The following is a 15,310-nucleotide window of genomic DNA, read 5'->3' as shown; positions in this document are numbered from 1 at the left end:
AATAATGCAAATAAATTAAATCAGGAAAGATACAACAACAACATTTCTCAGAGTGGTAGTAACTGTCAGCCCAGTCTTTCATCTCTCCCAAACATACACGTGCTTTATGACGTTAAGAGCTTGGGGTAGATGACATTGTATGTGGGAGTAAACTCGGACATTGGGGAAATTCAAGCGCCTTAAACTTGGTTTGTTCCCAAAATTATTGTTTATTTTCAAAGTTAAGGCCACTGCTTTTTAGTTCCTGTTGTTAACAGAAGTAGTGGCATTTTTCTCAGTAATCTTTTATCATATTCAGTTTCCGATGAAAACTCCATGCTAACCACTCCACAGCTTCTACGTAAGCAAAGGCAGAGGTCAGGAGAAATAAGATGCTGCACAATTAACAATATAATGAAATTAGAATTATAATCTGCACCCCAAGGAAGGCAAAGTATCACCTTTCTCCTAGAATCTTAATATATAAATATATTAGTCCATGTAATTTGGTACATCTTGGGATTTTTAAACTACATTTATGCACTGTTTCTGTGGTATTTGTATATAAACATGTGTGGTAATTTCAAGTTCTACCAAAAGTGAGTATTAATATTTCTTAGAAAATAAGTCTTAATAATTACACTCAATTGGGGTAGAAGTAATGTTAACAAAAATCCATTGTGGTTCAGTGAAATACATGTGAAATAGAATTGACTACATCAAGAAAACTTCAAGAATAGAACGGGGGTTTTATCATATGCTTTCTAACACTTATAAAACATATGCTGTCCAGTTACAGGAAAGCATGTGCTGAATTTAGACTAAAGATCCAGCTAAGGTAAGTACCCTGCTTCCATGAATGATCAAAACCAGACGTACAGAGAAGAATGAAAGTGAAAGGCAAGCACTGATCACAAGGAGCATAGGAGCAATATCTTTTTTTAGCAGCACAAAAAGAACACAGAATCACTCCTGAACACAATTTATTAATGAACTGTGAAGCGTAAAATTTCAGATCCTCATTTGCTGACTCAAACATAAAAGGTAACACACCAAGGGAAACTGAAACCTGAAGACAATCAGAATTATGACAACAGCAATTATTCTTGGGGCTTCCAAAACTGTAAATAATGTAAATATCCCACAGTGCAGTGATAGTCTCTTCATATAAAGTCAATTCTGTGCATGTTTCTGTAACTCAGGTTTGATCAGGAGGCCTCTACAATACAAACATCATTTAGTGTCAGCATGATTTCACTTAAAATGCTCTGATTTACCAACCAGCAGGCTGTTTTGACTAGAACTGGTCAAATCCAAGCACAGTTTTAACCTATCAAAAGCTTTTCTGTTACTTCCTAGCTTTCAAGGAGCACAATGAGACAAACTGAACATTAAGAAACCATTGCTTTGATGAGCTATTCCCGACTAATGTGCATAGGCCCAAGTATTTAAGAACTGTCCTAAGTTTTATGCCATGAGGCTTTAAACACATTAGTCCAATCTACTATTTCAATCTCAGCTGGGGGCATTCTTGTTCTGCAAAAACAATTCTCCAACACCCTCGCTGTTTTTAAGAATGAAATTTTGAACCAAGAAGGCAATAGCTGTAACCAAGGCAATATAAGGTGGAGGGTTGTTTTTCTTTCACTGCTAAGCTTACATATAAATGGGCAAATAATAAGGCAGGGTATAAAACTGCATAATGGATGTCTTAAAAATGAGATGAAAAGGAAAGTTAATAAAATATATTTGAGCAGAAAATTCAGAAATAGAAATAGCAGTAACTGTATTTGCTATTTACGAAATTACTTCTTTATCAGAGGGTCCTAAACAATCTTATCTTGGGCCCTTACTTTGTACCCTCAACTAAGTAAAAAGAACAAAAGTCAGTGAAACTTGAGAAGTCCTGTTTGTAGAATGTCCAGCTTTTGACTCCCTCAAGAGCACGCAAGCTTTACAATTTCAAAGGAGAATAGGAAACAGACACCAAAATTTAAGTTCAAAAAATAACATAAAATACATTGTAATGGCTAAATTAATCTATTCATAAAATGTAGAAGATAGAAAAGTGATAGTATCAAAGAGGAAAAGCTGATGTTCAAGGTGCTGTACACGTATTCCATAAGTAATTAACAGAACATAAAACCCAAAGACCTCATAAACATTTGCAGTTATGACAGCAATGAAGAGTTCGTACCTGTGGCAAGATAGATGATATGGAAAAGCATGTCCTTGCCCTGCACAACATCCACAACCACATGGGAAAATCGGCTGTTGTCTTCCATGAAGTAAGGAATTGGAATAACTGGTTGAACAACTTCGTGCATTAAGAAAAATTTTTGTGCATCTTGAAGATTTCTCTCAGTCAGATTTACATACAAACCCTGGTCCATGGTGCCACACTGTAAACACAGAAAAGTAACATGACTACGTGTGCTAACAATAACAATAGATTTACTCTCTGATTTACAGCACAAGAAAATAAAAGCAAGAGTGTATCTTGCAATGACAATGTGGAATTCGACTTCCAGGTCCCATGTTGGTGCTAACCAGACTGTCCAAGGATTGAGGAAGCTCAGTTTTCCTGCGGCTCCCTAATTCTAAACAATATGGAAGGGCATGAGACTGACCAGCAGAAGTGGATTATGGAAATATTTTGCTATATCCTACATTCACAGGGCAGGAAGGAGAAGAACTACCATTCAAAAAACTAAATTATTTTCTGACTAGTTTTCTTTATAATTTTCACAGACCTCAGTGTTAAAGACAAGTAAGTCCTACCACAGCCAGGGTCTGACAGGAATCCCAGGTGAACATACAACATGCAGTTCTAGAAGCTTCTTAGGACTCTGTCTTAAGTAGCAAAAATGGACAGGGCAGAGCTCTATTAAATATTATCCACAGCAAAGACTTTTTTGCTTTGAAACTGACCATATTTTAAATCTGAAAACTGGGCTCTTTTCTTACAGGAAAACATCCACGAGCTTCACAGACAAGTTTCAAACACAAATAAACAAAGCAAAATAAGTGGGAGTTAATTTTAACATATTTGTGTTCTTCTGAGGACACAACAGAGAAAGCTTCTTAATGCATGGGAATATATAAACATTCACATATTTACTCAGTCATAATTGCATCAGAGAAGTAAAGCACTGCTTCACAATATTTATCAAATATTTGGGTGATGTGAAAGGCATAACTAAGTCATAATTTTCATTCTGTTTTACTATGTCATAAATTATGCCATGAATTACAGCACAAGCAAAATAATAGTGTGCAAAACCCTACCAGTTATTTTTTCATTATTACCGTGTTTTCAATCCAAAATTGAGTGATCGTTCCAAATCCACAAATGCTAAAAAAAGTCAAATTATTTCTTAATGGGAGATCAGATGATGAAGAATGACTAATTAGCAACTGGAAGGAAACAGTTACTTGCTCTGTATGTCAGACCAGTGAAAAAAATAAACCATGACATAGAAGTAGTTATCTGGATCTATCAAGCAGGAAAAATGCCAGCTGAACACTCATAGTACACTGAAATGCAAATGGTCCTTGGTGTTACGATAGACATTGCTCTGTCTAAAAAGAAAAGCAATGATCTCTGATGAAAATAATGCTCCTCAAAACTGTGACTCCAATAGTATTCTAACATGGAAAGTATTTCATTAATATAATCCAGACTTGGAAATACAATGTCTGATGTAAACTATATCTACATAGCAGTAATCTTCCTTCAAATCACATGCTTCTCTTTGTTGCTGCTGAGTAGGTTAAATACTCAGAGGACAAACCTACTTCTGAGTCTACACAAACAGAACTTCTGACCTTTTATCCTAAGGACTTTACAGAAGAAAAGTCCTTTCTTGGAAGGAAACCAATGACTCACACAAGGAATATATCTCATCTACGTGAAGTGTGTACTCTAAAGCCCCATCAAGTCACAAAAAATGGTTACACCTAGCTCTAAGCATTAGACTAGCTTCTAGTATGCATCACTGCTGCAGTTATGGAGCCAGAAATGTAACAGAAAGTTACAAGGGAGTAAAAAGCAGCATCAGCAACAGAACAGAAGTTGTACATCACTAGAGATACCTAGAGATCAGTTGACATCAATTGCCTTCGATATTCTGTTGTAAAAGGCCACATTACCACTTTTAACACTAGCTCTGCCTTCAAAGCTGTTTGTGGCTCAGTGAGATATGATACAACTGTTGTCACTGTTCTTGTAAATTGAAGTACCAGCTTTATTAAAATCAGCCAGGCCATCTTAGAAATAAATTTCAACACCTGTCCTGACTGGGACTTGGAGACGTGCACTAACAGTACAGCAGAGACTTAAACTGTTTTTACACAGCCATCACACTGTCATCTTTCTTTGTAAGTACCATTCAGTATGGGCTGTTCTTACAGTAATTAACACCACATTAATGCAAGGTTTGTAGGGGGAGTTTAATAAGTTTTATTGGATGTGCTTACTAGTCAGAAAGGTGATAAGATTTTTACATACAAGAATTTTTTCAGGCTTTCTCCTTCAAAAATTTAGCCTCTCTTAGATCTTCTTCCTATGACTATTTTGACAATTCAAGTATTTCTACAACAGGTAAAAAGCTGTATACAAACATAGCTCACTTCTGCAGGCTTCTGGCGTACTTAAATAGAGTCTTGTCACTTGGCTAATGCCGAACATACCACTTAGGAAAGGTATTGTGGCTCTAGCCTGTAACCTGTGCCTTATTTTCCTTCATTTGCATGGATCAGGAAGTAATTAAAACTACCTATGATCCCCAATGGGTGATTCTTTTTCATGCTAGCAAAAGATCTTATGACTCTTACAAGCTAGGGAAAGCTGTTCCAGGAGAAGAAGTGAACTTACAAAATTGCATTGAGATTAAGGGAGGGTGAAATGTGGATAAAGGTGAATACACTTAAGCACCTTGATGAAAAGCTATTGTTTTTAATCACTAAATTAATGCTGCTTTTCTTTCCATCTCCCTTGCAAGAAGCACACTCATTGAAATTGTCCTAGTAGGACTGGCGACCATGCAAAAGAAGAAAACAATGGATATCTGCTTACTGAAATGCCCCTTTCTTTCTGTAGACTTCCTCTGAATAACCCACCTTGGACTAACTGCTTTTATACTGTCAGACAGCTGCAGATTATTACACCCTCTGAGGCCAACAACTTCAAATGAGGGGCACAACACATGGCAAATTCTTTTAATCTGACTCTTCAAGGAGTGTGGACTACCTTGCACATGAAAATATATAAAATTCTGACCACTCCTCTTTTACCACCTCCCTCACACTTTCTTTTTTCTGACAGACACTGTTCCATTTGTTAGGTCCTAACAGCACAAATACAATGTAAAACAGAATAGCAGTTTGATCATAGTTCAGACAAGAGTTAATGTCACCTTGACAGATAACTATAGTGTTTTATTTTGACAGAAGATTGAAGTTAAGCCTTTTTCCTCCTACCCTTCAAAGTATATCTGGTTTTCAATCCAAATTATTTTGTGGAAGGATAAAATTAAAATTAAGTATGTTGAAATAAGGGGGTCTCCTAAGCACTTTTTTAAATTTAGGGGTTTTTAAGGTCTTAGGCTACAACATAGTGCAAAACTGGATTCATAAATTATGAACCATACAGTACTTTGAAGAAAGCTCACATAAAATATTGTACTTCTCCCACGTATCCATACCTGAAAATTAGGGTTAGGATTGGGATATGGAAGCCAAGCAGAGCGAGAGTTCTCCTGGTATTTGAAGGGTCCATTAAAGGCCTGAGTTATTGCACTCAGATTGAAAACACAAACTGCTGAGGCTGCTATGCTGTTCCTGCAAAAGAAATAAATACATTAACCTAGGTAATAACATTAAGAAGCCAGTTTGCTGAAAAATAAATAAAAAGGCAATAACTCTTCAATACTTCAAGTAATTAATGAAGCATATATGATCAGCCAGGAGATGATATCTCAAGATAATGATATATGATGAGCTGATTTAGCATAGTCATTGCATTTAAAATATTTTTTGGCCTTACCAAGAAGCTGGTGTGGGGAAAAACTCACAACTTCCTACTTTCTGCTGCTGCTCTAATACCGCGAGGCTATACTTCCACACATAATCACATGCACTAGGGACACCTCTTTTCTAGTTGCAATGTTCAGGAAGACATTATTCTCAGGGTTCAATAAAGTTTCTTCCATACAACAAATGACTGCATGACACAAATAAGGATTTTCAAGGTATGCTATGTCTCTAGACCCCATGGAATCCCTGGACAAGACATGCCCACAAAAATCCTGTCTTCCAAGAGATGTTGTACAGCAAAAAGAATGCAAGTTCCAGAAACCCATCAAGAGAAAACAACTTGGACTGCATACAAGATACCATGTTAAAAAAATAAACATCAATAAATGGCAGATGGACAAAACATACAATTTCCTGGGTTTGCCTTGAAAATGTGATATTCAAGGCAATAAAGTAATTCTGCATAGTGTAAAGAATATAATCTAATAACTATGAAAGCTCATCATATGGAAAACTACATTGTTCCTTTCCTCATTTTGAGATAATGGAATAAATAATGAAGGTGTCACTTGTACAGATTTCCTGTTGCAGTTGAAACTGCTGGCAATTGATCCACACAGGATTCTTCTCTCTTTTCTTTTTTTTTCCCCCCTTTTTTTTTTTTTTTTTAAGCTTAGCCTTTAATTTATACAAGACTTAAGAAAACATACTATAATGATGGGAAAAAACCCCAACAAATGAAAAAAGAGTTAGGATACATGGATTAAATACCAGGACAAAAGAGCAATTTACATTCTTGTGCTTGTCACTCTTACTTCAAAAGAAGCCCAAAACCGGAAGTTCCATGCTTACAACTTCTGCAGAATCAATCATCATTGGGGCTGATAAGTCCTTGCTTATATCACTAAATGCATCTCACTAATATTATTAACTGTACCAATGCTTTTCTGAATTTCATAAAGTCCTAAGAGGATATGAGACTCATGTTTACAGATTTTTTGGATAATCTGAAAGAAACAAAATCAGCTTTATCATGAAGCAGTGGCTATAGTGGACATAACAGTCAACCACATATAAAAAGCGCAGGTTTGGCTGTCAGAGAAAGATTTCATTTTTTTCCCTTCACAAATATATCAAAGTATACTAAAAAAAGCATTAAGGTGGAGATAAAGTCATTGCAATTCTGAAGATATTGAGATTGAAGAATTACGAATGCCATTAAGTTAAATCTGATGCTGTGACATGAACAGAAAGGAGTATGTTGTTCCCTGTCACAGGAAACCTTTGCGTTTCTCCACCATCACTTGCAGGGCAGAAAGGTGGATCATATGAGTTCCACAAACTATCTGTGAACAGGTAGTCAGCATGGGGAAATAATCCTAACTCTAAAACATTTCAAAAATGTCCAAAAAATTCAGTTACAACATTAGGGGGCAGGAATTTAAATAGAGCAATCAAAAAACCCTACCCTCAAACAGTTACAATTAATTCCTCTTTGAATAGTCCATGCCTGTTGGACAATCAGAATGTTGGGGCACAGGGGAAGAGGAAAGTAGCAGCAAGGTTTAAAATGCTGTCTACTTCCATGTGGCAAAGGTAGTCTTAACAATAGCAAGTCCATTTTCAGAAGAGCCAGGAAGCATCAGGAACATCATTCCCCTTCCATGGCCAAAGCCCTGTGGATTTTCTACAGCAGAATTCCTCTGCTCAGGCTTTTCATGGCAGCAACATGTCTAGGCTTTTTGACTTCTCATGAAAGATTGTGTTGAACAGTGTACGGGGATGCCACCTGACAAATAGCTGTCTTTTGATATATGAATTAACTAGGCAAACAGACCAACAAAATTAACATTACTGATTGAAACAACAGCAAATATTCTTATCCCCAGTAATCTCAAAGTCTCTACTATTCTCCTTATATAAACAGTGGGTTTAGATCCACTATATTACTCCATTGCAGAAACAGGCTGAGCTCATCATCCAATGTCATGAGTTAGGAATTGCCACAGCCTGGTGTAAGCAGCCCATCACTGGTCTTGTTCACAGCCTGAGCTGCCAGCCCAGGGGTGAGCCTGAGTCTGGAAGATGCCTAAATGAGCTTGAATTCATGCTCACTGTCTGGAACGCATAGGGATTGTAATTTGTTGGCATGAACTTGTGAACCTTTCCACCTGGTTAATGGATATTTATAAAAGGTAGGCATCCCTGTGTTCAAGGGTCCCTTACCTGTGTTTTAGGTGCCCAAGGACATTTTAAAATTCTAGACAAAACCGACTGTCTTCGGGTGACTTTATGATGTTGTATCCCCTATCACTCCTCTATGCCCAGAAATTACTTTTGTGCCTTTCTGTGCCTTTAAACTAAGCCTGAGAGGGGGGAGAGAAAAAAAAACCCCAGCAAAACTTTCAAAGCAGTTTACAGTTTGTTTTCAAGGACACAGAGATACAGACTCCTCTGTGTTCTGCTTTCTGCGGTAGAGAGCGGAGGAAGCACTGCTTGCTTTCCAGCCAGCTTTCGGCTTTCTTTTTCTCCAGAGGGAGACAGAGTTGAACTTTTGTTTTCCTGGGACTTTGATTTTTTCCCTTTTTCTCTGCTGGACTGTTTCAACATCAGAACACATCGGGACTTTTTCCACTGAGGTGGAGGCCCGGGAGGAGGGCCCACCACGACCAAGCTCCAAGGAGAGAGAAAGAGAGATCTACAGAAGGACTCTTAAATTTCCCCAGGTTTTCTCTCCACAGCGAGAGGTTTTATTATTTAGCATTATTATCCTTTTCCTGTGTGTTTGTTAAATAAATAGTTTTTATCTCTTTCACTTTCCTTCGAGGAAAATTTCTTTTTTTCCCGAACCTGCTGGGGGAAGGCTGGTTGTAACCTGCCTTCTCTCAGAGGATATTTTTCCTCCAAATTTATCCAAACCAGCACTGACTTACACAGCAAGACACTAGAAGAAGGTAAGAGAATCAGAACTCAAAATCTGAAATTGTTCCAGTGTTCTGAACATTGGGCTGCACAGCCATAACACAGAGGTCGCTCTTGCTAAGCAGCATTTGAACACCAGTCATCATATTTAAATTAACAAAGTTAATTAACAAAGTTCTGAGATAAATGTCTTATTTTCTATGTTCTTCTAATTTTTTAATATTTAACAAATTTGGATTTTTAAGACAAAATTGTACTTTTTTCTTTTTTTAAAATTTTACCTTATTGATATAACAGGTTTACTTAAAATCAGGTTAAATTCTTGGTTTGACCCTTAAACTCATATAAGGATATGTTAGAGCTAATTTAAAATACATAAGAACACCTCTTGTGCTCTTTTGGGTGAGATGAGTTCTTTATGACATCGTCAAATTCCATCATGTCAAGTTCATGATTATGTCACATTACAATTATAAAACATTTATTTCATAAATACATAATGTGTTTACATATTACAATACTAAAAAAATTAATTACTTTCTAAGAATAAATGAAGAATATGACAGAATAGTCTTAAACACAACTGGCTCCCTGCTATAAGGAAATCTTATGAATTCGTCCTTCTCTCGTGTTTTCAACAATTCACATGGAAAACATTTGGAACAGATACCTGTTCACAGAAACCAGTGGATTGGGCAAAACAGTAGTTTGAATTTATGATGTTTACTTGGCATATGTAGAAGAAAATAGCTCAGAAGTTCTAGGTTTTGCTGTCATGAACAGCAAGAAAATAAAATATAACATTCAGTTTACTTACACATTAGTGGTAAAAATCCCGTAGATCAAGTCCAGTTCTGGCAGGAAGAAAGTACTCTGAAGTTCATTATAGTAAAATGGAATTTCACCAGGGCGAGAGCAGTTCAGACGAGCTTTCATGAAGGTAGTCCAGGTATCCTCCAGCACAAACTTGCCACCAATATCATTTTTGCACACCCGAGCAGCACGAGAGAAAACTGTTTTCCCACAGTCATGTTCCACTGCATTTTCCCGGAAGAAGAAGTAGGTAAAGTTCCCAATGTCATAAGATGATACAAAATTTGGTTCTGAAAATAACAGAAGGAAAGATCATTTATTGCCTTCTTGTGATACATGCACTCATACTAATGTGGAAGTTGGATTTATCTTCAAGCTTTATATTTAGATAAAGACACTTTTTATTATCCTTTAGGGATATGGCACCATGACATCTGAACAGGCCAGCTCATGTCCAGCTGGGATTGTGAGATACATGATCAGTATGCACTGGGTTTGGCTGGGTAGAGTTAATTCTTTTCATAGTAGCTAGCATGGCACTGTGTTTTGGATTTGTGCTGGAAACAGTGCTGGTAATTCAGGGATGTTTTTGTTATTGTTGAGCAGCACTCACACAGAGCCAAGGCCTTTTCTTTCTCACACCACCCCACCAGCACAAATAGACAGCTGAGCTGCCATTTGGGGTCAAACCACAACACGTGGTCTGACAGGTTCAGCTCTAGGTGTTCACAGAACATGACTGTGCTGGGCAGCGTAGGCCCAGCTCACTGTATTCCACCATCAAAAGTGTCTTGGAGTTTTCATTCTTCACATAAGGGCACAGTGATTTCTTGCAATGTAACTGTTTTATCTTTTAACTCTGTTTCTGCTTTGCCACCATGCCATTACTCCAGATTAGCATGACAACAGGTAGTAGTTGATGGTGAGTAAAAATGTGCTCAGAGGCTGTAATTAAAAGAAAAGAGCACTACACAAGAATATTTGATGGTAAGATAACTGTATTTCAACTCCGTATCACTTAATGCTTTTTAGAGCTTTACAGACTTTTTCCCCCTTCTTTAAAGAAAATATTGAAAACTGATCAAAATACCCGATGGTGATGATGGAGAAACTAAAGAATACATTTAAAAAAATCTGGAAAGCAACAGATGGCAATATTTTTTGAAAGAAAAAAAAAAAAAAGGAACAGTGGATACCAAAGACAATAAACATGTGGTCCATTTCCTGTAAGGATGACTAGATCTGAGGAAACTCCATGACCTTAAAAGAAGCTGACAACCTGATGAGTTCTTAAAGGAAAGAAATTTGATACACAGATTTGTGAAGAAGAGCCCCACTTGTGCAAGGAACCATTTTAGAACACTGATACCTCTGAGAAACAAGAAAAAATTTGTTTCTCATTCCCAAATTTTATTCTGAAGTGGGAAAACAAATAAACAAAACTGTTTTAAAAACATCTATTTTGAGGAAACACTTCAAATACAATTTATAGGTGAACATCTATGCACTATTGCATAGAAAAAAGGCTGCTGTAATTCGAAATGCTGTAAGTATTTTACAGGAGTGTTTCAAACCTATCAGAACTTCTGAGGGGCACTAGAAAGGCAAGCAAGCTGGCATTGCCTCACAGCAGTCCAAACTGTCAGAAAACTCTTTTTCAAAAACAGACCAGATCCCAGCTAATATGGCCTCTTGTGCTGCTTCCATCTCTATCTGCTGCGCTGAGAGCTCCCAGGGCAGGTTTTTGGCAGCAATGATTATGAGCTGCCTTGGATGCATGAAGCTGAGCAGATCCAATAGTGCTCTCACTCTTCCCTGTAACTTTCACTCTCTATTTTATGAAGTGCTTCCTTGAGAGCAGTCTGGAACACACCACATTTTCCCCACATTCAGAGCTGCACAGGTATTCTTTTGGCAGATCACAACCCAACAATTTTAAGAACCTGTTGGTACCCTGAGCCTTCATGAGTTACATAGTATCAGTGCATTTGTGTTAAAAAAAAAGAAAAAAAAAGGCAAAATAGTTCGACAGGAGTTACGATATCATTAGAAATAAAACTGCACTGACAATATACAAAGAACTAAACTATTAGTAATGTTAACCCTACTGGAACCTTAAATCTTCATTCCTTATCTGTGTAAAACTTTCATTACAATAGGGATTTTGCTTCAAAGGTTTCAAAAACCTACTGTGCAAATACTCAAAACCAAGCTGATCCACCCGCAAAACACATTTTGTACAAATGTTAACAAGGAGGCCCTGCCTTTCAATCAGGCCTGAAGATACTTCTCACTGGAGGTCCACTGATATAAAAAAGATCCCTACATTGGCACCATAGGATCTCACTGCAGAGTTAAAAAAACACTATTGGAAGCACTCAGCATAAAGAATGATGAATTACAAAAATAAAACAAACTTCACAGACTATAGGAGTAAAAATAATATGAAATGCATTGAGACTGTGTTCAGCGTTCTTGAAAATCCATGTCAACCTTTCAAAAGACAGTATTTTAAAGTTGCACTGATAATCATAGTACATGTACAAAAATACCTAGTACTCATATACCTAGTACTCATATTTCATGGATTCAAAACTGAGAAACAATATATACATCTGCAAACACCTATGTTTATACTTTATGAACTGATGAAAATGTGACCTGCTGTTGAAACTTGTGAAAACTGCTTTCATTTGCATTAAATGTAATAATCTCAGAGCTACCTTGGGGAATTCAGTGGATGTGGAAGGATTATCATGTCAGACTTTATTTCATTCTCTCTTTGGGAAAAATGAAGAGGGTCACTTCAAAACGTCAAAGGAAAAAGCAGCTTCTCAGCTAGGAAAAAATCAGTTCTTATGTGTCCAAATATTGTGCTGTGAACTGCTATTTGTTGACATGGAGGCCTTACCATGTAATTTTTTAATGCAGCAAATGAAGTGAATTTCTTGTTTCATGCTGACTTTGCAAATAGTTCTGGAAGGGCAAACACATCTCATTTCTGATTTATCAGATCACCACAACAAGTGCAAGGAGTCTGGTATGTGACAGCAGTTAGTATGAGAATGTCAACCTGTAATAATGTCACGAGTATTGTATATGACCTTTATAGGGTTTTTTATATACTCAATTTATGGATGTGTCAGGCTGACTAGACTTTCCCAAATTAAATGGAACCAGTGGAATCAGGAAAGCAAGAAAATTACTTTGCCGATGTGACCCAACAAGTATCTCCAGTGAACGGCACGGAGCCATGCTACACAGAGGCACAAGCCCAAGCACTGAAAGCACTGGGTGGCTAGTTAGCGCTGCCCCTGGGCAAACACATCACTGCTATTTCTGAAATTTGCTTTCTCAGCACCAATCCTGGGAATCTCTACCATTTCCTTCATAAAGCAGCATGGCTGCCCAACAAGGATGTTTCCCCACAGACTCTTCTAAGTTATTGCAAAAAAGATGACTCAACCATATGAAGCCAAGATGGTGCTTCCACTGGAAACAATAAGATTGTTTTTCTGAAGGTTGGAGACAAACCTACATTGTCTGGGGAGCACAGTCTCTGTTCTTAATGTGAAAGCACTTAACAGGAAGACACAATGATGCCTCTTAGATTACTCTCCTTTTCCACCTGCCAAAGGTGTCATGCATAAGCTTATTTCCTGGGCCTTTTTTATTTAGTGGTGTAGATGCAGTCTGAGTGGGTAAAAGGATGAGAGGAACTGTACAGGAATTTTTCCTGTATAGGAATGGGAAAAAAGCCTAAAAGAGCTCTGTGAGAGCATTTGAGGTAGTCCTGGCCTCTTCTCACTGTCTGAGCTTAGGAGCAAGAAAGTTCTCTTGTGCTCTTTAATCCGTACAATTCCACATCTTCTGAAGCAAGCTAACATGGCTTAATTTACATAGTTAGTGGATGCTGCTGTTCCCAGAGTGAACCAAATGACAGAAAATGATCTAACTTTCTTTAAGGAGGTAACAGCAATTAATCTTAAGGATTTAAAGGTCCAAAGCCTACTCTAAGAAAGTAAGAGCTAAGATTTCCACTGACTGTCCCTGTGAGATGTGACCACTCACATCTGAAGTGCAAGGCATTCAAAGACTCAATCAAAAGTGAAATTAACCCCAGAAATGTTAAAAGAAAGCTAAAATATTAAGTTTTTCTTATCTAGACACAGATCAGATTTTATATGTATATATGCACACAAAATAAGACACACAAAGATATATGAATACATTATATAGTCAAAATCTTAGGAGTTTAGATACTGCTCTAATGTTGAATGACATCTATCTGGACCTTGTTCACTGATCTCACTAGACCAATGAATCACACCATACTGTTGACCTCTAAAGACCCATTTCTTCCACATATTTGTATTCAGTCAAATGCTTAATACCATTAAATCCTAGAAAGACGCATTTGAGTTTTTTTGAATAAACTTCACATTTCAGCTACAAGTGCTCTCCAAAAGAGATGCTGAAAGTAATGGAGAGAATTCAAGCTTCAGATGTGCCAGTGTATATTATTTTCTTTCATCTTATTAACTTAATCAATGAAGTCCAGTTGCAATTGCATTTTGCTATCTCTGTATATTCATTAAGTACATTCATTTAGTTGTAGCCCTTTGCAGCTGTTAGAAAAAAAAGTACAGACTTTGCATTAGGCTGATCAAGGCATCACTCCTCATGAGGGTTTAAGGACAAATTTTAATCACAGCATTTTATACCTCAAAAGAAATACATAACTTGTGGTCATCACAGCTATATCCATCCTCAGGAGCTGAACTGTAAAACGTTAAGTCCATATGAAACTGGCAGAAATGGATTATTAATAGCTATTTTTCCTCTGTGTTTCACAATTACCTAGGAGGCGTGCTAAAAATGCTAACCTGTCATAGAGTAGCTGGCTACCAATCTATTTTGTCTATTTCCTTTGCAATGCCTTAGCTCTCCATGATTTCTTTTATATTCTTTTCCTTTCGCTAAATTGAAAATTTTATAGGTATGGAAGAGCAAGGACAGCAAAATACCCTAAAACTCTGTATCCCAGACATTTTTTTTCCAATCTTCTCTTATACTGCTGATAGATTTTATAATACAATTCAGCATAATCATAAAAGTGGATGCACTCATTACTTTTTTACTGATGTACTCTAATAAATTCTGAAATGCAATTATTTCTCGTCTGAAATATTGTTTTCAAATATGGTATTACCAAATTTCTTATTTTATTTCCTGTTGTTTATTTCAAATAGATCTCCTTCATTTTCAAGGTAAAGTGTTCTTACATGGTATAATACTTTGCAATTTATTATATCATTTTGCTGATGCAAATTTGCCACTGACAAACTTATTCACAGAAGCCATTCTCTACTCTGACTTAACCCTCAATGAGGCCCTTAAAAGGAGTTCAGTGGATTTTATGTCACCTATTTTGACTGCATAGACACCTTGTAAAGCCATGTACACAGGGGCAGGAGGGCAAGGGTGAAGAATACACAGGGATTACATTAATTCACTCAAAACCTCTGCAAGTTTTGAGTATGGGGATCTATCAAAAGAT

At 37.0% G+C, this 15,310-nt stretch overlaps 1 protein-coding gene across 6 annotated transcripts in view; it reads right to left on the bottom strand.

Moving 5' to 3' along the window:
- Positions 1 to 15,310, bottom strand: part of SEMA5A (semaphorin 5A) — a 317,047-nt gene that overhangs the window by 114,445 nt on the left and 187,292 nt on the right. For all 6 annotated transcript variants that reach the window (XM_039548447.1, XM_039548450.1, XM_039548448.1 and 3 more), the window contains 3 exons: positions 9,755 to 10,040; positions 5,685 to 5,820; positions 2,177 to 2,381 (listed from right to left, as the gene is read on the bottom strand). In XM_039548447.1, coding sequence (XP_039404381.1) covers positions 2,177 to 2,381; positions 5,685 to 5,820; positions 9,755 to 10,040 — 627 coding nt within the window. The remainder of the gene's footprint in view (positions 1 to 2,176; positions 2,382 to 5,684; positions 5,821 to 9,754; positions 10,041 to 15,310) is intronic.

This window comes from Corvus cornix, chromosome 2 (genome assembly GCF_000738735.6).
Source record: "Corvus cornix cornix isolate S_Up_H32 chromosome 2, ASM73873v5, whole genome shotgun sequence".
Taxonomy (NCBI): Eukaryota; Metazoa; Chordata; class Aves; order Passeriformes; family Corvidae; genus Corvus; species Corvus cornix.
This window is presented reverse-complemented; position numbering and strand designations above follow the sequence as displayed.